Raw genomic sequence first — 26,812 nt, 5'->3', positions numbered from 1 at the left:
CCGGTTTACCTAATCTAAAACAAACGCGCTCTCGCTAAACTGTCCTACGACGCTGGTTATCAACTCGTTAACTCAAGCCAGGGTTTCTCCGTCTGGCTGAGAGCGCGTTCAAGGGGCGGGGCTAGCAACATTCGACCAATCACAAACATGAAGAAGCGTACTGACAGCGCAGCGTCATACTTCCTGAATGAAAAGTCAACTATAATATTAGACATATGAAGAAGTTAAACTTTAAACATCCATGACTTAAACACTTTCTCCAGGATCAAAGCCACATAGCTGCACCTGCAAGGTGAATACAGCTGGTAACAGAACAAGTGTTTGAATGCGTACATTAACAGGTTTATGATATCACTGCCCCGTCTAAGACACCATCTGACTTTCATTACATTTGACTCGAGTGTTTCCTCAACTTAATGTGTTGCTTCAAATAATCCTTCTGCATACAGTATGTGACTCAAACATATCCAGGCTTCGTAGTACAGGCCTCAGGTCAGAACGCTCTGGAAAGGAATGATTCTCTGTTGCTCTTCATGATGTTAATGTGTATTCATCTTGAGTAACGGACGTTCAGACTGACCCACGGTGAGGGCGCTGTTTCTCTGCAGCGGGCTGAACGGACAGCGTAGCTTAGCTTTAGCATCGACGAGTCCAACCAGAGAGAAGCTTTCTGCGTCCTGAAGACCAATCACAGAGTCACAGAGTCACAGAGCCACTGAGTCACAGAGCCACTGAGTCACAGAGTCACAGAGTCACAGAGTCACAGAGTCACTGAGTCACTGAATCACTGAGTCACTGAGTCACTGAGCCACTGAGTCACAGAGCCACTGAGCCACTGAGTCACAGAGTCACTGAGTCACAGAATCACAGAGTCACTGAGTCACAGAGCCACTGAGCCACTGAGTCACAGAGTCACTGAGTCACTGAGTCACAGAATCACAGAGTCACTGAGTCACAGAATCACAGAGTCACTGAGCCACTGAGTCACAGAGCCACTGAGCCACTGAGTCACAGAGTCACTGAGTCACTGAGTCACAGAATCACAGAGTCACTGAGTCACAGAATCACAGAGTCACTGAGCCACAGAGCCACTGAGCCACTGAGTCACAGAGTCACAGAGCCACAGAGTCACTGAGTCACAGAGCCACAGAGTCACTGAGTCACAGAGCCACAGAGCCACAGAGTCACTGAGTCACTGAGCCACAGAGTCACTGAGCCACAAAGTCACTGAGCCACAGAGCCACTGAGTCACAGAGCCACAGAGCCACTGAGTCACAGAGTCACAGAGTCACAGAGTCACAGAGCCACAGAGCCACAGAGTCACTGAGTCACAGAGCCACAGAGCCACAGAGTCACAGAGTCACAGAGTCACAGAGCCACAGAGCCACAGAGTCACAGAGCCACAGAGTCACAGAGTCACAGAGTCACAGAGTCACAGAGCCACTGAGCCACAGAGCCACCGAGTCACAGAGTCACAAAGTCACAGAGTCACAGAGTCAAAGAGCCACAGAGCCACAGAGTCACAGAGTCACAGAGTCACAGAGTCACAGAGCCACAGAGTCACTGAGTCACTGAGCCACAGAGCCACAGAGTCACAGAGTCACAGAGTCACAGAGCCACAGAGTCACTGAGTCACTGAGCCACAGAGCCACAGAGCCACAGAGTCACAGAGTCACAGAGCCACAGAGTCACTGAGTCACTGAGCCACAGAGCCACAGAGTCACAGAGTCACAGAGTCACAGAGTCACAGAGTCACAGAGCCACTGAGCCACAGAGCCACAGAGTCACAGAGTCACAGAGTCACTGAGCCACAGAGTCACAGAGTCACAGAGTCACAGAGTCACAGAGTCACAGAGTCACAGAGTCACAGAGCCACTGAGCCACAGAGTCACAGAGTCACAGAGTCACTGAGTCAATGAATCACAGAGCCACAGAGTCACTGAGTCACAGAGCCACAGAGTCACAGAGTCACAGAGTCACTGGAAGATCCATAATTTATATCAGTCAGTGATAGACAGGAAGTACTCAGATCTTATATTTAGCTTTTCACAAAGTTAATAACACACAATACTTGAGAAACTACACATGGTTATTTTTCCACCACCAGCGAAACTGAAGCAGAAAGGAAAGTGAGTTTCAGTGATTCACGTACGATGAAGGCGTCGTGGGGGCTGAAGGCGAAGCTGCCGCAGACGTACAGGTGAGACGAGTTCACCTGGGAGAGGACGCTCACGAAGTTAGGACAGTCCACCTGAGAGAGGACAACATGAGGTTAGGACAGTCCACCTGAGAGAGGACAACATGAGGTTAGGACAGTCCACCTGAGAGAGGACAACATGAGGTTAGGACAGTCCACCTGAGAGAGGACAACATGAGGTTAGGACAGTCCACCTGAGAGAGGACAACATGAGGTTAGGACAGTCCACCTGAGAGAGGACAACATGAGGTTAGGACAGTCCACCTGAGAGAGGACAACAGGAGGTTAGGACAGTCCACCTGAGAGAGGACAACATGAGGTTAGGACAGTCCACCTGAGAGAGGACAACATGAGGTTAGGACAGTCCACCTGAGAGAGGACAACATGAGGTTAGGACAGTCCACCTGAGAGAGGACAACATGAGGTTAGGACAGTCCACCTGAGAGAGGACAACATGAGAGACACAGGGACCAGAGATGGCAAAAGTACACACCTCCTTTACTCAAGTAGAAGTACAGATACTCGTGTTTAAAAATACTCTGGTGAAAGTAGAAGTACTGACTAAACTTCTTTACTCAAGTCAAAGTAAAGAGGCTTTGAAATGTACTTCAGTAAAAAGTACCCATAACTAGCAGCTGTTTTAAAGAGTACCTGACCTCCCTTTATATTAATAGAACAATAATGTCATTGTTAGCTAATGAATGTTTCCATGGTGACCAACGGCAACATGACAACGTTTCCATTGGTCCCTCTTCTTTAGAGAAGACCAGGAAATGATGGATACACGGATCGTGTTCAAATCAAGTAAAGTAACAATGTATTTGTACTCCAATACTTCCAACCTCTGAACAGGTTCCAACACACATCAACGTCCATGATGTTAAACCTGGAGCTCATGAACACATCGAGGACAGAGTTTCCCGAAGGGTACTATCAAAGGAACCCTTAACTAAGACTTTAAGAGACACTTGAACATAAGGTGTTTTTATTTAAAGGAACCCTTAAATAAGACTTTAAGAGACACCTGAACTTAAGGTGTTTTTATCTAAAGGAACCCTTAACTAAGACTTTAAGAGACACCTGAACTTAAGGTGTTTTTATCTAAAGGAACCCTTAACTTAGACTTTAAGAGACAACTGAACTTAAGGTGTTTTTATTCAAAGGAACCCTTAACTAAGACTTTAAGAGACACCTGAACTTAAGGTGTTTTTATCTAAAGGAACCCTTAACTGAGACTTTAAGAGACACCTGAACTTAAGGTGTTTTTATTTAAAGGAACCCTTAACTAAGACTTTAAGAGACACCTGAACTTAAGGTGTTTTTATCTAAAGGAACCCTTAACTTAGACTTTAAGAGACACCTGAACTTAAGGTGTTTTTATCTAAAGGAACCCTTAACTAAGACTTTAAGAGACACCTGAACTTAAGGTGTTTTTATCTAAAGGAACCCTTAACTAAGACTTTAAGAGACACCTGAACTTAAGGTGTTTTTATCTAAAGGAACCCTTAACTAAGACTTTAAGAGACACCTGAACTTAAGGTGTTTTTATCTAAAGGAACCCTTAACTTAGACTTTAAGAGACACCTGAACTTAAGGTGTTTTTATCTAAAGGAACCCTTAACTAAGACTTTAAGAGACACCTGAACTTAAGGTGTTTTTATCTAAAGGAACCCTTAACTAAGACTTTAAGAGACACCTGAACTTAAGGTGTTTTTATTTAAAGGAACCCTTAACTAAGACTTTAAGAGAGACCTGAACTTAAGGTGTTTTTATCTAAAGGAACCCTTAACTGAGACTTTAAGAGACACCTGAACTTAAGGTGTTTTTATCTAAAGGAACCCTTAACTAAGACTTTAAGAGACACCTGAACTAAAGGTGTTTTTATCTAAAGGAACCCTTAACTAATACTTTAAGAGAAACCTGCACTTAAGGTGTTTTTATCTAAAGGAACCCTTAACTGAGACTTTAAGAGAAACCTGAACTTAAGGTGTTTTTATCTAAAGGAACCCTTAACTAAGACTTTAAGAGACACCTGAACTTAAGGTGTTTTTATCTAAAGGAACCCTTAACTAAGACTTTAAGAGAAACCTGAACTTAAGGTGTTTTTATCTAAAGGAACCCTTAACTAAGACTTTAAGAGACACCTGAACTTAAGGTGTTTTTATTTAAAGGAACCCTTAACTAAGACTTTAAGAGAAACCTGAACTTAAGGTGTTTTTATCTAAAGGAACCATTAACTGAGACTTTAAGAGACACCTGAACTTAAGGTGTTTTTATCTAAAGGAACCCTTAACTAAGACTTTAAGAGAAACCTGAACTAAAGGTGTTTTTATTCAAAGGAACCCTTAACTGAGACTTTAAGAGACACCTGAACTTAAGGTGTTTTTATCTAAAGGAACCCTTAACTAAGACTTTAAGAGACACCTGAACTTAAGGTGTTTTTATCTAAAGGAACCCTTAACTAAGACTTTAAGAGAAACCTGAACTAAAGGTGTTTTTATTCAAAGGAACCCTTAACTAAGACTTTAAGAGACACCTGAACTTAAGGTGTTTTTATCTAAAGGAACCCTTAACTGAGACTTTAAGAGACACCTGAACTTAAGGTGTTTTTATCTAAAGGAACCCTTAACTGAGACTTTAAGAGACACCTGAACTTAAGGTGTTTTTATTCAAAGGAACCCTTAACTAAGACTTTAAGAGACACCTGAACTTAAGGTGTTTTTATCTAAAGGAACCCTTAACTGAGACTTTAAGAGACACCTGAACTAAAGGTGTTTTTATCTAAAGGAACCCTTAACTGAGACTTTAAGAGACACCTGAAGTTAAGGTGTTTTTATCTAAAGGAACCCTTAACTAAGACTTTAAGAGACACCTGAAGTTAAGGTGTTTTTATCTAAAGGAACCCTTAACTGAGACTTTAAGAGACACCTGAACTTAAGGTGTTTTTATTCAAAGGAACCCTTAACTAAGACTTTAAGAGACACCTGAACTTAAGGTGTTTTTATCTAAAGGAACCCTTAACTGAGACTTTAAGAGACACCTGAACTAAAGGTGTTTTTATCTAAAGGAACCCTTAACTGAGACTTTAAGAGACACCTGAACTAAAGGTGTTTTTATCTAAAGGAACCCTTAACTGAGACTTTAAGAGACACCTGAAGTTAAGGTGTTTTTATCTAAAGGAACCCTTAACTAAGACTTTAAGAGACACCTGAAGTTAAGGTGTTTTTATCTAAAGGAACCCTTAACTGAGACTTTAAGAGACACCTGAACTTAAGGTGTTTTTATTCAAAGGAACCCTTAACTAAGACTTTAAGAGACACCTGAACTTAAGGTGTTTTTATCTAAAGGAACCCTTAACTGAGACTTTAAGAGACACCTGAACTAAAGGTGTTTTTATCTAAAGGAACCCTTAACTGAGACTTTAAGAGACACCTGAAGTTAAGGTGTTTTTATCTAAAGGAACCCTTAACTGAGACTTTAAGAGACACCTGCACTTAAGGTGTTTTTATTTAAAGGAACCCTTAACTGAGACTTTAAGAGACACCTGAACTAAAGGTGTTTTTATCTAAAGGTACCCTTAACTGAGACTTTAAGAGACACCTGAAGTTAAGGTGTTTTTATCTAAAGGAACCCTTAACTGAGACTTTAAGAGACACCTGCACTTAAGGTGTTTTTATTTAAAGGAACCCTTAACTGAGACTTTAAGAGACACCTGCACTTAAGGTGTTTTTATTCAAAGGAACCCTTAACTGAGACTTTAAGAGACACCTGAACTAAAGGTGTTTTTATCTAAAGGAACCCTTAACTGAGACTTTAAGAGACACCTGAACTAAAGGTGTTTTTATCTAAAGGAACCCTTAACTGAGACTTTAAGAGACACCTGAAGTTAAGGTGTTTTTATCTAAAGGAACCCTTAACTGAGACTTTAAGAGACACCTGCACTTAAGGTGTTTTTATTTAAAGGAACCCTTAACTGAGACTTTAAGAGACACCTGAACTTAAGGTGTTTTTATCTAAAGGAACCCTTAACTAAGACTTTAAGAGACACCTGAACTTAAGGTGTTTTTATCTAAAGGAACCCTTAACTAAGACTTTAAGAGACACCTGAACTTAAGGTGTTTTTATCTAAAGGAACCATTAACTGAGACTTTAAGAGACACCTGAACTTAAGGTGTTTTTATCTAAAGGAACCATTAACTGAGACTTTAAGAGACACCTGAACTTAAGGTGTTTTTATCTAAAGGAACCCTTAACTGAGACTTTAAGAGACACCTGAACGCACCATCAGCATGAGCAAAGGTGAAATGTAATCCTGAAGTTATGGGATGAATGTTGTATAAGATAAGAAAACAACCGGACCTGGGTTATTCGGTCAGGGACCAGAAAGACCTGTTATATCTTTTGCAGAAGTATTTGTTGTCAGAAACGTAAATATATCACTTAATAAAGGTTGTAATCACCTCAGCGTCCTTCCCTTTATTCTGACACTCAGTGATTTCACTCTGTGACGGACGCCACTCCACCTGGAGACAGAAAGAGAAGACACTAAACATCCATCATCACCACAAAGCATCATGGGGGATATAGTAGACAGGGCTCACCTTTCTCTTCTCGCTGATGACATCACTCTGGCTGACATCCAATGAAAACACAGCGTCCCGAGCCCCGACGAATAGCGTGGAGCCGTCGTCGCTTAGCAACAAGGTTGTGCTGTTCAGGAGGTCAGGGGGGCGGAAGAGGACCAGGGGGCGCTCTGCAGAGTCTGAACACACACACACACACACACACACACACACACACACACACACACACACACACACACACACACACACACACACACACACACACACACACACACACACACACACACACACACACACACACACACACACACACACACACACACACACACACACACACACAGTTTAACAGGCAGAGATGGCAAAGTACACACATCCTTTCCTCAAGTAGAAGTACAGATACTCATGTTTAAAAATACTCTGGTGAAAGTAGAAGTACTGACTAAACTTCTTTACTCAAGTCAAAGTAAAGAGGCTTTGAAATGTACTTCAGTAAAAAGTACCCATAACTAGCAGCTGTTTTAAAGAGTACCTGACCTCCCTTTATATTAATAGAACAATAATGTCATTGTTAGCTAATGAATGTTTCCATGGTGACCAACGGCAACATGACAACGTTTCCATTGGTCCCTCTTCTTTAGAGAAGACCAGGAAATGATGGATACACGGATCGTGTTCAAATCAATAGGCACGCAATGACTCTAAATAATAATGATCACGCCACCAAACACACATTCAGACTAAAGGAACCAGCCTGTTTGGAAAATGAGAGAAGTAGAAAGTACAGGTATTTGGGTTCAACATGTAAGAAGTAGAAAGTACAGGTATTTGAGTTCAACATGTAAGAAGTAGAAAGTACAGGTATTTGAGTTCAACATGTAAGACGTAGAAAGTACAGGTATTTGTGTTCAACATGTGAGAAGTAGAAAGTACAGGTATTTGAGTTCAACATGTGAGAAGTAGAAAGTACAGGTATTTGAGTTCAACATGTAAGAAGTAGAAAGTACAGGTATTTGAGTTCAACATGTAAGAAGTAGAAAGTACAGGTATTTGGGTTCAACATGTAAGAAGTAGAAAGTACAGGTATTTGAGTTCAACATGTGAGAAGTAGAAAGTACAGGTATTTGGGTTCAACATGTAAGAAGTAGAAAGTACAGGTATTTGTGTTCAACATGTGAGAAGTAGAAAGTACAGGTATTTGTGTTCAACATGTGAGAAGTAGAAAGTACAGGTATTTGAGTTCAACATGTGAGAAGTAGAAAGTACAGGTATTTGGGTTCAACATGTAAGAAGTAGAAAGTACAGGTATTTGAGTTCAACATGTAAGAAGTAGAAAGTACAGGTATTTGAGTTCAACATGTAAGAAGTAGAAAGTACAGGTATTTGAGTTCAACATGTGAGAAGTAGAAAGTACAGGTATTTGGGTTCAACATGTAAGAAGTAGAAAGTACAGGTATTTGAGTTCAACATGTGAGAAGTAGAAAGTACAGGTATTTGGGTTCAACATGTAAGAAGTAGAAATTACAGGTATTTGTATTCAACATGTAAGAAGTAGAAAGTACAGGTATTTGGGTTCAACATGTAAGAAGTAGAAAGTACAGGTATTTGAGTTCAACATGTGAGAAGTAGAAAGTACAGGTATTTGGGTTCAACATGTAAGAAGTAGAAATTACAGGTATTTGTATTCAACATGTAAGAAGTAGAAAGTACAGGTATTTGTGTTCAACATGTAAGAAGTAGAAAGTACAGGTATTTGAGTTCAACATGTAAGAAGTAGAAAGTACAGGTATTTGGGTTCAACATGTAAGAAGTAGAAAGTACAGGTATTTGAGTTCAACATGTGAGAAGTAGAAAGTACAGGTATTTGAGTTCAACATGTAAGAAGTAGAAAGTACAGGTATTTGAGTTCAACATGTGAGAAGTAGAAAGTACAGGTATTTGAGTTCAACATGTAAGAAGTAGAAAGTACAGGTATTTGTGTTCAACATGGGAGAAGTAGAAAGTACAGGTATTTGAGTTCAACATGTGAGAAGTAGAAAGTACAGGTATTTGAGTTCAACATGTAAGAAGTAGAAAGTACAGGTATTTGAGTTCAACATGTAAGAAGTAGAAAGTAAAAAGAGGTCAGAAAAATAAGTTTTGGATAGTACTGATACCAGAATACTGTACAAAGTATTTGTACTCCACTACTTCCCACCTCTGAACAGAGCTGAAACAGAGGGGATTATGGGATGCTGCAATGATCTGTTTGGTGTTTCAGCCAATCAGAGACAGGTTATGTATTCATCTGAGACCTGTGATATAGGTGCTGAGAAAGAATATCAGAATAGCTGACCTTTAAAGTGAAACAGCAAAGCTCTAACCACATCTTGCAGGTTTGATCATGAGATCTTGAACCAGAAAAGCCTTCCCAGCATGCACCCTACCAAGAAACGCTAGATATTAATATTGTGCGGTTGTTCTCGGAGTTTACAGCGAGAACAGAGACCAGGTCAGAAGAGAGGATATGAATATCATCTTTCAGAGGAAGTGGTTCAGAGCTACAGAGGTCTTTTTCTGATCTCACACGCATGAACAGAGACACTACATACTGATATACACCTGAACATCAGCCGGAGAGGACTCTTTAAAGTAGAGACACTACATACTGATATACACCTGAACATCAGCAGGAGAGGACTCTTTAAAGTAGAGACACTACATACTGATATACACCTGAACATCAGCAGGAGAGGACTCTTTAAAGTAGAGACACTACATACTGATATACACCTGAACATCAGCAGGAGAGGACTCTTTAAAGTAGAGACACTACATACTGATATACACCTGAACATCAGCTGGAGAGGACTCTTTAAAGTAGAGACACTACATACTGATATACACCTGAACATCAGCTGGAGAGGACTCTTTAAAGTAGAGACACTACATACTGATATACACCTGAACATCAGCAGGAGAGGACTCTTTAAAGTAGAGACACTACATACTGATATACACCTGAACATCAGCCGGAGAGGACTCTTTAAAGTAGAGACACTACATACTGATATACACCTGAACATCAGCAGGAGAGGACTCTTTAAAGTAGAGACACTACATACTGATATACACCTGAACATCAGCAGGAGAGGACTCTTTAAAGTAGAGACACTACATACTGATATGCACCTGAACATCAGCAGGAGAGGACTCTTTAAAGTAGAGACACTACATACTGATATACACCTGAACATCATCAGGAGAGGACTCTTTAAAGTAGAGACACTACATACTGATATGCACCTGAACATCAGCAGGAGAGGACTCTTTAAAGTAGAGACACTACATACTGATATGCACCTGAACATCAGCAGGAGAGGACTCTTTAAAGTAGAGACACTACATACTGATATACACCTGAACATCAGCAGGAGAGGACTCTTTAAAGTAGAGACACTACATACTGATATACACGTGAACATCAGCAGGAGAGGACTCTTTAAAGTAGAGACACTACATACTGATATACACCTGAACATCAGCAGGAGAGGACTCTTTAAAGTAGAGACACTACATACTGATATACACCTGAACATCAGCAGGAGAGGACTCTTTAAAGTAGAGACACTACATACTGATATACACCTGAACATCAGCAGGAGAGGACTCTTTAAAGTAGAGACACTACATACTGATATACACCTGAACATCAGCAGGAGAGGACTCTTTAAAGTAGAGACACTACATACTGATATACACCTGAACATCAGCAGGAGAGGACCCTTTAAAGTAGAGACACTACATACTGATATACACCTGAACATCAGCAGGAGAGGACTCTTTAAAGTAGAGACACTACATACTGATATACACCTGAACATCAGCAGGAGAGGACTCTTTAAAGTAGACACTACATACTGATATACACCTGAACATCAGCAGGAGAGGACTCTTTAAAGTAGAGACTACATACTAATATACACCTGAACATCAGCAGGAGAGGACTCTTTAAAGTAGAGACACTACATACTGATATACACCTGAACATCAGCAGGAGAGGACTCTTTAAAGTAGATACACTACATACTGATATACACCTGAACATCAGCAGGAGAGGACTCTTTAAAGTAGAGACACTACATGATGCAGGACGTCCTGAACTGCGCACCACGTTAAGCCATTTAAAAAATGAATGAAACGTAGACGTGGCTTTGAATTCTCTGCACTGACTTAGCACAGGTTAGCAGGCTATCATCAGCATACTCACGTGAAGAAGGTGGAGTATTTCATCTGCTGTGAATCAATTACAAATGTGTTTCATTTAGTTTAAATAAGGATAACACAAATATACTCGATGGTAGTATTCACACTGTGATCGCCCTCTGTATAATGTGTACTAGATATACTCGATGGTAGTATTCACACTGTGATCGCCCTCTGTAATGTGTACTACATATACTCGTATGGTAGTATTCATACTGTGATCACCCTCTGTAATGTGTACTACATATACTCGATGGTAGTATTCATACTGTGATCACCCTCTGTAATGTGTACTACATATACTCGATGGTAGTATTCACACTGTGATCGCCCTCTGTAATGTGTACTATATATACTCGATGGTAGTATTCACACTGTGATCACCCTCTGTAATGTGTGCTACATATACTCGATGGTAGTATTCACACTGTGATCGCCCTCTGTAATGTGTACTACATATACTCGTATGGTAGTATTCACACTATGATCGCCCTCTGTAATGTGTACTATATATACTCGATGGTAGTATTCACACTATGATCGCCCTCTGTAATGAGTACTACATATACTCGTATGGTAGTATTCATACTGTGATCGCCCTCTGTAATGTGTACGACATATACTCGATGGTAGTATTCACACTGTGATCACCCTCTGTAATGTGTACGACATATACTCGATGGTAGTATTCACACTGTGATCACCCTCTGTAATGTGTACTACATATACTCGATGGTAGTATTCACACTGTGATCGCCCTCTGTAATGTGTACTATATATACTCGATGGTAGTATTCACACTGTGATCACCCTCTGTAATGTGTGCTACATATACTCGATGGTAGTATTCACACTGTGATCGCCCTCTGTAATGTGTACTACATATACTCGTATGGTAGTATTCACACTATGATCGCCCTCTGTAATGTGTACTATATATACTCGATGGTAGTATTCACACTATGATCGCCCTCTGTAATGTGTACTACATATACTCGTATGGTAGTATTCATACTGTGATCGCCCTCTGTAATGTGTACTACATATACTCGTATGGTAGTATTCATACTGTGATCGCCCTCTGTAATGTGTACGACATATACTCGATGGTAGTATTCACACTGTGATCACCCTCTGTAATGTGTACTACATATACTCGATGGTAGTATTCACACTGTGATCGCCCTCTGTAATGTGTACTATATATACTCGATGGTAGTATTCACACTGTGATCACCCTCTGTAATGTGTGCTACATATACTCGATGGTAGTATTCACACTGTGATCGCCCTCTGTAATGTGTGCTACATATACTCGTATGGTAGTATTCACACTGTGATCGTCCTCTGTAATGTGTACTACATATACTCGATGGTAGTATTCACACTGTGATCACCCTCTGTAATGTGTACTACATATACTCGATGGTAGTATTCACACAGTGATCGCCCTTTGTAATGTGTACTACATATACTCGATGGTAGTATTCACAGTGATCACCCTCTGTAATGTGTACTACATATACTCGTATGGTAGTATTCACACTGTGATCGCCCTCTGTAATGTGTACTACATATACTCGATGGTAGTATTCACACTGTGATCGCCCTCTGTAATGTGTACTACATATACTCGATGGTAGTATTCACACTGTGATTGCCCTCTGTAATGTGTACTACATATACTCGATGGTAGTATTCACACTGTGATCGCCCTCTGTAATGTGTACTACATATACTCGATGGTAGTATTCACACTGTGATCGCCCTCTGTAATGTGTACTACATATACTCGATGGTAGTATTCACACTGTGATCGCCCTCTGTAATGTGTACTACATATACTCGATGGTAGTATTCACACTGTGATCGCCCTCTGTAATGTGTACTACATATACTCGATGGTAGTATTCACACTGTGATCGCCCTCTGTAATGTGTACTACATATACTCGATGGTAGTATTCACAATGTGATCGCCCTCTCTAATGTGTACTACATATACTCGTATGGTAGTATTCACAATGTGATCGCCCTCTCTAATGTGTACTACATATACTCAAGGGTAGTATTCACACTGTGATCGCCCTCTGTAATGTATACTACATATACTCGATGGTAGTATTCACACTGTGATCGCCCTCTGTAATGTGTACTACATATACTCGATGGTAGTATTCACACTGTGATCGCCCTCTGTGTAATGTGTACTACATATACTCAATGGTAGTATTCACACTGTGATCGCCCTCTGTAATGTATACTACATATACTCGATGGTAGTATTCACACTGTGATCGCCCTCTGTAATGTGTACTACATATACTCGATGGTAGTATTCACACTGTGATCGCCCTCTGTGTAATGTGTACTACATATACTCAATGGTAGTATTCACACTGTGATCGCCCTCTGTAATGTATACTACATATACTCGATGGTAGTATTCACACTGTGATCACCCTCTGTAATGTGTACTACATATACTCGATGGTAGTATTCACACTGTGATCGCCCTCTGTAATGTGTACTACATATACTCGATGGTAGTATTCACACTGTGATCGCCCTCTGTAATGTGTACTACATATACTCGATGGTAGTATTCACAATGTGATCGCCCTCTCTAATGTGTACTACATATACTCGTATGGTAGTATTCACAATGTGATCGCCCTCTCTAATGTGTACTACATATACTCGAGGGTAGTATTCACACTGTGATCGCCCTCTGTAATGTATACTACATATACTCGATGGTAGTATTCACACTGTGATCGCCCTCTGTAATGTGTACTACATATACTCGATGGTAGTATTCACACTGTGATCGCCCTCTGTATAATGTGTACTACATATACTCGATGTTAGTATTCACACTGTGATTGCCCTCTGTAATGTGTACTACATATACTCGATGGTAGTATTCACACTGTGATCGCCCTCTGTAATGTGTACTACATATACTCGATGGTAGTATTCACACTGTGATCGCCCTCTGTATAATGTGTACTACATATACTCGATGTTAGTATTCACACTGTGATTGCCCTCTGTAATGTGTACTACATATACTCGATTGTAGTATTCACACTGTGATCGCCCTCTGTATAATGTGTACTACATATACTCGATGTTAGTATTCACACTGTGATTGCCCTCTGTAATGTGTACTACATATACTCGATGGTAGTATTCACACTGTGATCGCCCTCTGTAATGTGTACTACATATACTCGATGGTAGTATTCACACTGTGATCGCCCTCTGTAATGTGTACTACATATACTCGATGGTAGTATTCACACTGTGATCGCCCTCTGTAATGTGTGCATCACAGGGCTCATCACTCTGTGTAAGGAGCTGTTGGACATCGTGGTTCTCCTTTGACTGGTCGGCACTTCTCTTTCCTCTCTGACTCAGATGGGTTTCATGAGACCGCAACACGTCCGAGGGGGAGTTTGAGTTCATGAACATCGTATACACACTGTTTCAGAGAGAATCACATCCAGAGTTCTGCAGCTCCACTTATCCACATGTCTTTCTAGATTAACGATGCTTGAAAGTACTTCACCTGAGTACAGATGAACTTTACTGCACCTCAGAGGTCAAGACGGTTCTTCATAGTGCACGGCATTAATCAGACAGCGTTACTTCCTCTCCAGATTCAGATTGATACATGTTCATGTGTCTGGATTAGAGTAGTTCAGATGAGCTCCACCTTTACCAGCTGCAGCCTTACAAGTGATGAACACTTTAATGCATCAATATAATAATATCTTGTATATTCTGCACACAGAGTACATTACAAAACTTTACCAATTTGACAAACTTGCTTCGTGAGTATGTGACTCAATATATGAGAAACGTGTGACCAACAGTTGAGAGGAACATATGTGATGTTGAAAACTGCATTGAGTCTTTGTCTGTGAAATGAGACCCTGCAACACGTGGTCACTTCCTGTGCCAGCTTCAGTCGGAGCAGGAAGTGCTGCTGGCTCCTCAAATGATATCACTAACCACAAACACTCTGAAGTAGCTCTGGTTTCCGTCAGAGGGTGAGAAGAGGTGCTGCAGCTTTAAAGTAGAGACACTATACTGATATACACCTGAACATCAGCAGGAGAGGACTCTTTAAAGTAGAGACACTACATACTGATATAAACCTGAACATCAGCAGGAGAGGACTCTTTAAAGTAGAGACACTACATACTGATATAAACCTGAACATCAGCAGGAGAGGACTCTTTAAAGTAGAGACACTACATACTGATATAAACCTGAACATCAGCAGGAGAGGACTCTTTAAAATAGACACTACATACTGATATACATCAGAAAATGAGTGTGACGGCCTATTTAAGTCACAGCACATGTTTCTAGTTGTTATTGGTGTAAGGGTGTGAAGTTTTAACACTTTTCTACTTTAACTGATCTTCAAAACGAGTAAAATATAAGAAATTAAATATTCAATAATGTTGTTTGAACAAAAAAAACTTACTCTGACAAACATAGTGATCATGCATCTTTTTCTCATATGGACAAAAAGCTAAGCGACTATGATCTGATTACACACACACACACACACACACACACACACACACACACACACACACACACACACACACACACACACACACACACACACACACACACACACACACACACACACACACACACACACACACACACACACACACACACACACACACACACACACACACACACACACACACACACACACACACACACACGCACAGGAAGTGACTGGCATCCGATTGGATCTGTAACTTCTCCATTTTCACTTCACAGTTTATTCACAAATAGTTTGACACTGAAAGGTTTCCTCGTTAAACCCACCAGCCCGATGTTATGTTGTTGAGCTGTTTACTTTATTCCTAATGTGTAACTTTAATCCTGGTGACGGTGGGTTTCATACAGCTTTCTAGGATTATTGTAGGCGGCGGGGAATTAATGATAAGAATGTACGCGATAGTACGTATATGAAAGAAAACACCTCACTAATGTACATTCACAAAAACCTTGGAAAATGTTTTTGTGAATAAACTAAAAGACTTTCCCACAAACTACCGCTTTCACCTAAAAGAATACCCAAGTAATTTTCTCAAAACACCCTGAAACCAAATCGTTTATCCACCGGTCGAAACATCGGTAAATTCATAAGATGCAAAAAACAGAAATATCAACACCGTGTTTTATACGTTTCTGCCCCACGCAGTCACGCACAATGCCACGTTGTCGCTGAAACAATGAACCGTCACAACCGTAACAACGCAAGGTAACAAACAACCATTCTTACCATAGGGTCGTAAGGTAACAAGGATACATCGTAAGGTAACAAGGCTGCATCGTTTGGTAAAAACTTGTTACGCAACATCGTAAAGTAAAAAGGATAAACCTTAAGGTAAGGCGGATACATGGTGAGGTAACAAGGATACACCGTAAGGAAACAACGCAACATCGGGAGGAAACAAGGATACACCGTAAGGAAAGGATGCAACATCGGGAGGAAACAAGGATACACCGTAAGGTAACATGCATCATCATGAGGAAACAAGGATACACCGTAAGGAAAAAATGCAACATCGGGAGGAAACAAGGATACACCGTAAGGAAAGGATGAAACATCGGGAGGAAACAAGGATGCACCGTAAGGTAACAATATTCATATATATATAAGATCGCAATATTAACATAAATAATCAAATAAAACACATACTACACACACAGAATAATAAGGAACATCAGACTGACTCACTGAGGAGGAAGGAGGTTCGTGGAGGAGGCAGAGAGACGGAGGAGTTCAGGAGGAAGAGGAGGAGGAAGAGGAGGGACGGAGGCATGATGAAGGAGCAGCTGATGAAGATGGAGGACTTTTCTCTGCAGCTCTTATCGTAGCGACTGTCAGCGCAGACTGTCAGAGAGCGACTGAAGAAACACTCAGAAACCTCAACTTCCTGTCACTGTGGACGGAGGTTTCTCCGTCATCATCCTGTCAGGGAGCGCCCCTTTACAGCAAAGGCCTTACAACACATGTCAACAAATGAAATCAGTAACATATTCTGAGTTTAAAGATATAAAAAGTAACCTGATTACTTTCCATATCTTTTGGATTTGATATCAAATGCAATGTAAATAAAAACAAGAGAATATAAATAACATTATATTCTGTACAGACTGTGAAGTCCACTGAGACAAAAGTAACATTTGTGATATTGGGCTATATCAAAAAGGGACTGCTAGGTGGGGGAAAGAAGAGGAAAAGGAGGGGGGAAAGGGAGGGGGAAGAAAGAAAGAAAAAAGGAGACTTTATAGTACTCTAAGGCCAATAAACCCATTTCATTTTCACCCATTTACAAAATGTTGAAACTTTTAGCATAGAAAAACAAAAACACAAGTAAATGTGTGCTTTCCCAGATTATTTGTATTATCTCTGGAATGCCATGACAACGATAAACATCTTATACAACATTAATATGAACACACAGATACAAGGGATACATTCTATACAACATTATTACGAACACACAGATACAAGGGATACGTTATATACAACATTATTATGAACACACAGATACAAGGGATACATTCTATACAACATTATTATGAACACACAGATACAAGGGATACATTCTATACAACATTAATATGAACACACAGATACAAGGGATACATTCTATACAACATTATTATGAACACACAGATACAAGGGATACATTCTATACAACATTAATATGAACACACAGATACAAGGGATACGTTATATACAACATTATTATGAACACACAGATACAAGGGATACATTCTATACAACATTATTATGAACACACAGATACAAGGGATACATTCTATACAACATTATTATGAACACACAGATACAAGGGATACATTCTATACAACATTATTATGAACACACAGATACAAGGGATACATTCTATACAACATTATTATGAACACACAGATACAAGGGATACATTCTATACAACATTATTATGAACACACAGATACAAGGGATACATTCTATACAACAACAGTAAAAGGGCTTACTTCTTGTCTAGAGAGCCTTTCCATTCTGCAATGGTCTGTCCAGATGCTGGACAGTACCATTTACCCTTAAGCTGGGTATGGCCAGTGCTCTTTCTTTTCGACTGACCACAGCTTTTGCATTGGTAGTGGTAGTCCTCTTTTATGAGTCGCTTCTTCGGTGGCTCCCCTCTTGCAGCAAGCACCTGGTCCTCTTTTGCTGTCTTTTCATGCCGCCATTTCCTGCGCCTATTTAGGTCGACAGAGGATTTGTCAACTGAGGAATGCTGAGGAATAGGGGCTTTGGAAGATGAAGCAGTAGACGGAGCAGGTGGAAGGTGACCCGGGCCTGCAGGCACGGGGAACTGCCATGAGGCAGGAGATGGTGCTGGAGGCATGGGGTACTGCCATGAGGCAGGAGATGGTGCTGGAGGCATGGGGTACTGCCATGAGGCAGGAGATGGTGCTGGAGGCATGGGGTACTGCCATGAGGCAGGAGATGGGGCTTGTGGAAGGTGACCCTGCGTGTGCATGGATGAAGCAGAAGAACCTGAGTCAGCTCTGGCACTGCGGCGCTGGAAAATGCATCAAAATCCAATGTCTGGTTTTTAATCATTTAATAATAATAATAGATTTATTTTGTAAGCTCTAGTGCACGTGCTCAAAGTCGCTTTACAGAGATAGTGAAAAGAAAAGAACAACAAATAAATATAGTTGAAGTCAAATGAAAATCAAGCAACACAAAAACAATCACACATTAAAGGCAGATTGAAGAGGTGAGTGTGTGAGAGTGTTCTGAAGGTGGAGAGTCTCTGATGGGTGTGGGAACCCACCAAGGCAGGGAAAAGATAATCCCTCCTTTAGTACACAGAACATTTGAATGGTTACAATCCTGACAAGTGAATGTATTACAGTGAAGATGATATGTATTTATTATCTCTTGGCGGTGCTTCTTTATCCTCTAAGCACATGAGTTTAGAGACACCAGGTTTCAGACGGTTTCTCTGAATGACTTTTCAGACTCAGATCCTTCGCCTCTGGTTCCAGATCTCTCGCCCATGTTTCTTCTGGTTAAAGGCTTCGCTCCCAATATTAATTGAAATGCTTTTAATGATTTGGAAAATGTTTTTATTGATTTAAAAAATAGTATTATTGATTTAAAAAGTAGTTTTATTGATTTAAAATTGACATGCATCCGCTAAGAAAAATAGTCCGTTGTTACCGTTTGAAATACGTAGCAACGGCAGGAACCGCTTCGACAGCGTTTTTGAGGAGCTTTTTGATTACAGATTTGAAATCATCAAAGTAGTACAGTTCATGATGTCAGACCTCGGGAAGTATCTAGATATCCCTGCCTTAATGCCAAAGGAACTGCACTCTGAATATGTGTCGCCGTTTGATGTCTGGACCGCAGCGTAAAAAGGACCGAAGCTCCGTGTTGAGGGTTTCTGCTCCGTAGCTGATCAGCTAGTCTTTAAATAGTTTCAAAGCCCATAATGTGGTCCATCTTCGACCAAACGGTTTACAGTTCAATCAACCGGACTTCTTTCTGCAAATGTGAGCGTAACAACGGTCAATAAATCCTTGACGTGTCACGTGTTCTGAATCGATCAATCAGAATCGAGGATTCAACTAAACCATGTAATAGACTGGGTTAAAGACCAAGGTTAATATTGTCCTCAACATTATTGTAATATTATATTTTAAATGTACTATGTACTACTTTACAGACCTGTATTTTAATCTTGTTTTATAACTGTTTGTCTGATAGAGATTATGCAATGTTTTTAGTGTTTGTTGATTGATATACATGCAGATGGAAATCAGCTATTAGCTCAAATCTGGCATAAATCCTCTCTTCTCTTTCCTGAGATTAGTGTGTTCGTATGCTCATCCCTAAATAAATACATAAATCCTCACCTCATAATAAAAAGTTATTACAAGGAGTCTTCTTTTCCTGGTAATGAAACATTCTCGTAAGCTTCATTAAAAGTATTGAACATTATGGAGATTATTGATCATTGGGCAACATTGTTGAACAGACTGACATCACGGTGCAGGCTCTACTCGGCTCTATCGTTATATGGTCTTGAAAAATGTGATATTCGAGGCGAAACATGAATAAATCCAGTTTTGGAAGGAGAGGTGTTTACAGTAATATAAACCAGATATTAAGGAGGGGATTGTAGCTTCTACATGTTCTCAAGTTTCAGACTTTTTTCAAGAATTCTGACTTTCTTCTTAAAAATGTTGATGTTTTTAGAAAGTCGTACATTTTTCTAACTCAACTTTTTTCATAAGATTCTGACTTTTTTGAGAATCTCAGTTTTTTTCTAAAATTCAATATTTTTTCTGAACTTTGACATTTTTCAAGAAATCTGTCTTAATTCCTTTTTCTCAGGATTCTGACTTTCTTTTAAAAAATTCAGACATTTTTCAGACTACTGGATTTTCTCAAATTTCGGACTTTTCAGAATTCTATGACTTTTTCCTCAACATTCGGAAATGTTTCAGTCTCAGAATTCTGCTTTATTTCCAAGGTTTCTTAATTTTTCATAAATCTGTCTGTTTTGTTAAAATGTATTCTGTATCTTTTGCAAAAATTCAGACTTTCCTAAAACTGTTGATATTTTTCTGAACTTTGACATTTTTCAAGAAATGTGATTCTTCTTTTTTCCTCTGAATTCTGACTTCCTCTATTTTTCTTTCAGGAATCGGACTGACTTTCTTTAAAAAAATGTTGACATTTTTCCCAAAATTCTGACATTACAATGGACAATGTATTTCAACCTGTAAATAAACAAACCAACGAGCAGAAAATGTAGAAAGTTAGTTTTATTGAGGACATTTCCTCTAGCAGCAAACATGTGAACATAGCAGGACGCGAACAGCATGAATATCAATAATTTACCCAATCAATTATCAATCTACCAACCAATCTGGCAAACAACCAACACATCTTTCCACCAACCAAACAACCAACCAACCAAATGGCCAATTGTTCCAGCAAACAAACAACCAAACAAACAATCATTCAACAATTTATTCCACCAACCAACCAACCAACCAACATAAACACTCAACCAACCAACCAACCAACCAATCATAAAACCAAACAACATAAACAATCAAACAACCAATCAACCAACCAAACAACCAACAAACCAACCAATCAACCAACCAACGAAACAACATAAACAATCAACCAACCAACAAACCAACCAATCAACCAACCAAACAACATAAACAATCAACCAACCAACCAAACAACATAAACAATCAACCAACCAACCAACCAACCAAACAACAAACCAACCAACCAACCAATCAACCAACCAAACAACATAAACAATCAACCAACCAACAAACCAACCAATCAACCAACCAACCAACCAACATAAACAATCAACCAACCAACCAACCAAACAAACAACAAACCAACCAACCAATCAACCAACCAACCAACCAAACAAACAACAAACCAACCAACCAATCAACCAACCAACCAACCAAACAACATAAACAATCAACCAACCAACAAACCAACCAATCAACCAACCAACCAATCAACATAAACAATCAACCAACCAACCAACCAAACAAACAACAAACCAACCAACCAATCAACCAACCAACCAACCAAACAAACAACAAACCAACCAACCAATCAACCAACCAACCAACCAAACAACATAAACAATCAACCAACCAACCAAACAACAAACCAACCAACCAATCAATCAACCAACCAACCAAACAACATAAACAATCAACCAACCAACCAACCAACCAAACAACAAACCAACCAACCAATCAACCAACCAACCAAACAACATAAACAATCAACCAACCAACAAACCAACCAATCAACCAACCAACCAACCAACATAAACAATCAACCAACCAACCAACCAAACAAACAACAAACCAACCAACCAATCAACCAACCAACCAACCAAACAAACAACAAACCAACCAACCAACCAATCAACCAACCAACCAAACAACATAAACAATCAACCAACCAACAAACCAACCAATCAACCAACCAACCAACCAACATAAACAATCAACCAACCAACCAACCAAACAAACAACAAACCAACCAACCAATCAACCAACCAACCAACCAAACAAACAACAAACCAACCAACCAACCAATCAACCAACCAACCAAACAACATAAACAATCAACCAACCAACCAAACAACAAACCAACCAACCAATCAACCAACCAACCAACCAAACAACATAAACAACCAAACAACAAACCAACCAACCAACCAATCAACCAACCAACCAACCAAACAACATAAACAATCAACCAACCAACCAACCAACCAACCAACCAACTTGAATATCGGGACATGTTTGCTCTGAAGCTCTTTAAGGATCGTCAGGTAAAAAAAGATTCAGTTTCCTGTGTAGCAATAGATTGAACTGTCACACATTTTAATAAAACAAATATTCTTAAAGGGATTTTTTGCATTCACGTGACGCTTTAATTCATTGTAGATAAAAAAGGTAAATCGTGTCAAGAATAAATCTAAATCCTGGCGTTATATTCTGAAAATGTTGACTTTGAGTTTGGCTTTGAATCACTGCAGCGGAAAGTTCAGCAGTAACATTGATAATTATTTAGAAAAAATAAGTTACATCAGATCACAAAATCAAAACATTTTAAGAAAAAGGTTTTAGCATTTCAGAATGAAGTGGAGGAAAGAAAAAGGTCAGAATATATTAAAGGAATTTTCAGAATATTACAAAACGAAAAAGCATAAGGAGTCAAATTTAGAGGAAATTGTCAAAATATTTAGAAGATAAAGTCTTTTTTTTAGAAGACTAATTCATAATATTTTTAAATAAAGTTGTCAACGCTGGCTTTCTCTTTTAATAGAAACATCATCCTCAAATAGTTATGGCTTTATCCCCAAAATATTACAACTTTTTCCTCTAAATATTATTTTATCAAATATTGGTGTTTCCCCAAAAATGTCAGCGTTCAGCCAAAATAATTGTAACACTTTCTTCTCAAAATATTTTAAACTTCACAAAATCCCAGAAGGTAAGGGTCCAAGCTGTCCGAGGAAAGTCCTGTGAGCAACATAAAGACTAAACTCCATGATTAGATTGTTTATATAGCCCTGTTCCTTAGTGTCTGAAACTTTCTACATTTCATTGTTTTGCTCAAAAGAAAGTCCTGATTGTAGGTTCAAAACTATTTCCTGTGATCCTCCTCGGGTCCGGGGCCACAGTTTGAGACCCGGTCTTTATTCCCTTCTCAGGGTCCATAAGGCACTTAGCATCACTGCCGAGGTGCCGCTGAGCAAGGCACGTTCATATATATCAACAGTCTATGAGAGAAATCCGACGAAAGCAAAGTATTCATCTTCATCTTCATCTTCATCTTCGGGCGAACAGACCAACGTTTTATTTAAAGCTGGTCTTCGCTCCGTCAGAGTGCCGATGAGCCGACTCTCTGAGCGCCTGCGGGCCGCAGAGGGGGGCGCCTGCAGAAAGAGACCTGAGGTTACTTTAAACCTTCCTTTTCATTAGACCTGGGGGTCCAAACTTTGTTCTCAGAGGGCCACATATAGAAAAACATAAGAAGGGCTGGGCCGCACACTAGAGGAGAGGGATATCGCCTCATAGGTTAAGTTAGAACAATTAATCAAATGTAGGAAACTTATGATTTATATTTCAATGTGCTTTAAGAAAAACAGACTCCTTAAAAGAAAAATATATATTTCCTAGGGGTGTAACGGTTCACAGAATTCACGGTTGGGTACGTACCTCGGTTTGGGGGTCACGGTTCGGTACGGGTTCGGAAAAAGCAAAGAAAAAGTCCCAAATGCATAATTCCAGGTTTGTTGTTATTTATTTTTGAACAGTAGTGCAAGTTTCAGTTTAAAAATAAAGAACTCTAACATTTTGAATAATTAACTGTATTAAACAGTGAAAAACAAACACTCAGGTGCCCAGATTATCTATAATGGCTGATGTCAAACAAAAAGGTTCAATAAGCTGTAAAACTAAAAAGAATGTCTTGAAAATATTACATCATAAATAATAAGAAATTGTTTAAAGAGCGCAGAGCCGTTGAAAAACATATGCCAAAAGGTCTCACGGCTTTCATGTCTCTTGGCTTCTTAAAAGCAGCGGGGATCAGCTGCTGAACTGCTGCTGTCTTTTGCCGGGCTCCGGTGATTGGCACCTCTGGGTGATTCCTTCTGATATGATTTAGCATGTTTGGCGTGTGTTGCCATTAGCATACCGCACCGCTGTGGAACAACGCCGACACACCGTCCTCGTCCGATCAACCACTCGCACTCCATTGTTATTGTAGTCCATAGGGAACCCGAAATGTTCCCACACAGCTGATCTAAAAGAAGCAGGTGGGTTCTAGCTCCTGTGTGTTGTGTGAACTCACCTTACTAACCTTTCTTCTTCTTGTGTTTTGTTCGTTTTGTTGTTGTGTTTCTTCTTCTTCTTCATTTGTTGTTTAAGGGCGGCTGGCAAACAGCTTTTAGGCGCAATACCGCCCCCTGGATTATAAATAGTGTAGTGGATACTGCCCTGACTCGTAAAAAAAAGGCGTATTCGTCGTGTGACTGCATGCACCGAACCGTGACGTCCGAACCGTGACGGTACGGGACGAATACGGATACCGTTACACCCCTAATATTTCTTGTTCTTTTGTCAAATAAACAAACTTGAAAATAAGTAATTGTCCCAACGACTTCAAAGACCCCCGTACCTTTTGGTTCCGGCTGGGTTAGCAGCTGCTCCGTGTCGGTGGGGCGGGGGGGCGACCAGACGAGGCTTCACAGGGACCAAAGGTTTGAGAGGGATCTGAGGAGAGGATCATGGGTAATGGGCTTTGATTTGATTTATTTCGAACGTGTAAAACAATAATACAAAAGATAATACAAATAATGAAATGAAACGGAATTATGATACTGTACAAACTTAAGCAGTATCAGATTGGTAAACTAAAATATTATTGACTTACAAATGATATAAACAAATAATTTACCTAACTACACATCCGAAAAGAAGTGGGAAGAAGTTTACACTCATTTAATCCCACCCCCGCTCCCAGAAACTCAACAGTAACAGGTGCATTTCACACGCCGGTGTAAATGTCCGATGCTCATTTCTGTTCCTGAACGCCCCACACCTGTCTGATCCAATCACCTCACCTGAACTAAATGTGCTGTGACCTTATTCAGATAAATGATTCTTATGAAAGCTATTCAGTTCGGAAAAATTATTATTCAACGTTTTTTCTTCGAGTTAAAATATTTGCATAATTGATCATATTTTGATATATAATGAAGAAGCTACATGCTAGCAGCTACATTTTAACAGTGTCATGCTAACAGCTAGTTTTTAACAGCTATATGCTAAAAGCTACATTGTAGCAGCTACATACTAACATCTACATTTTAACAGCTTCATGCTAACAGCTAGTTTTTAACAGCTATATGCTAAAAGCTACATTCTAGCAGCTACATACTAACATCTACATTTTAACAGCTTCATGCTAACAGCTACTTTTTGACAGCTACATGCTAACAGCTAAATTCTAGTGGCTGAATTCTAACAGCTCAATTTTAAAAGCTACAAACTCTTGGCTACATGCTAACAGCTACATACTAGCAGCTACATGCTAACACATGTAAACAGCTTCATCCTAACACCTACATGTAAACAGCTTCATGCTAACAGCTACATGTAAGTGGCTGAGTTCCAACAGCTCTATGTTAGAAGCTACAAACTATTGGCTACATGCTAACAGCTACATGCTAACAGGTGTACCTGTGCAGGTGTGCCAGGGTCAGGGGGGAGGGGCTTGTTGGGTGGAGCTGGTCTTCCGAGCAGCTGGAGGTTAGTCGGGGGGGGGGGCATTCATTACAAGAGAGGGTTAAACAGGAACATCATGCTCGGACATATTTTTAATTTGAGTTATTAGTGCTGCATGCAGATAGAAACAGAGCAAATGAGAGAATATGTACAAACATTATGCAGCGAAGTGAATGAATTCAGACTGATTTGATGACTTTAATGATATCAGTCAATCAACTCGGGGAGATCAAGAAAATATATGGTAAATTACATGTAGCCTATTAATCATTAGTCTTTGCACTCAAAGCACTTCACCCACCGTTTAAATAAAATCATTAAACAAAAAATAAGAATTTGCAGCTTTCAAATGATGATTTAAATGTCACCATTATAAATGCAGCTTCAAACTCTTCAGTAGAAGAAGACTTTATTAAACTTTGCAGAAACTGTACAGGTGAGTGTACCTGAGCAGGGGGGTCGCCTGGCAGAGGCTTGCTGGGGGGGGCAGGTCGCTGGTTAGCAGGTTAAAGCAGAAAGAAAGGTTACGGAGCAGCAGGGTCAGAAATAAGAGACGATAAAACATTTTCTCTGATCATGATTTAATTTGGATGCTAGCACAGACGTTAGCACAGAGACGCTAACATACAGAGACGTTCGCACAGAGAGGTTAGCACAGAGACGTTAGCACACAGAGGTTAGCACAGAGAGGTTAGCATACAGAGGTTAGCACAGAGACGTTAGCACACAGAGGTTAGCACAGAGACGCTAACATACAGAGACGTTAGCACACAGAGGTTAGCACAGAGAGGTTAGCACAGAGACGCTAACATACAGAGACGTTAGCACACAGAGGTTAACACAGAGACGCTAACATACAGAGACGTTAGCACACAGAGGTT

The 26,812-nt window shown here is 39.9% G+C and overlaps 2 protein-coding genes across 2 annotated transcripts in view; both read right to left on the bottom strand.

Annotated features, from left to right (window-relative positions):
• Positions 1-539: 539 nt before the first annotated feature.
• LOC307013468 (semaphorin-4A-like) lies at positions 540-16,985 on the bottom strand (the record flags this gene model as incomplete). Its single annotated transcript, XM_079640866.1, has 5 exons — positions 16,801-16,985; positions 6,799-6,959; positions 6,658-6,720; positions 2,153-2,251; positions 540-677 (listed from the first exon to the last, which is right to left on the bottom strand). Exons 1-5 carry the CDS (start codon positions 16,883-16,885, stop codon positions 540-542), a joined length of 546 nt encoding a protein of 181 aa, XP_079496992.1. The 5' UTR covers positions 16,886-16,985.
• A 5,277-nt stretch (positions 16,986-22,262) lies between these two features.
• Positions 22,263-26,812, bottom strand: part of adam15 (ADAM metallopeptidase domain 15) — a gene marked incomplete at its 5' end in the record, with an annotated part of 42,454 nt that continues 37,904 nt past the window's right edge. Inside the window, 4 exon segments of the mRNA XM_079640865.1 lie at positions 22,263-23,575; positions 24,823-24,917; positions 25,887-25,949; positions 26,378-26,425. Of these exon segments, the coding sequence (XP_079496991.1) occupies positions 23,521-23,575; positions 24,823-24,917; positions 25,887-25,949; positions 26,378-26,425 (261 nt within the window). The 3' untranslated portion in view covers positions 22,263-23,520.

This window comes from Notothenia rossii (assembly GCF_949606895.1).
Source record: "Notothenia rossii genome assembly, chromosome: 7".
Lineage (NCBI taxonomy): Eukaryota > Metazoa > Chordata > Actinopteri > Perciformes > Nototheniidae > Notothenia > Notothenia rossii.
The sequence above is the reverse complement of the archived record's forward strand: the minus strand, read 5'-3'. Positions and strand labels throughout refer to the sequence as shown.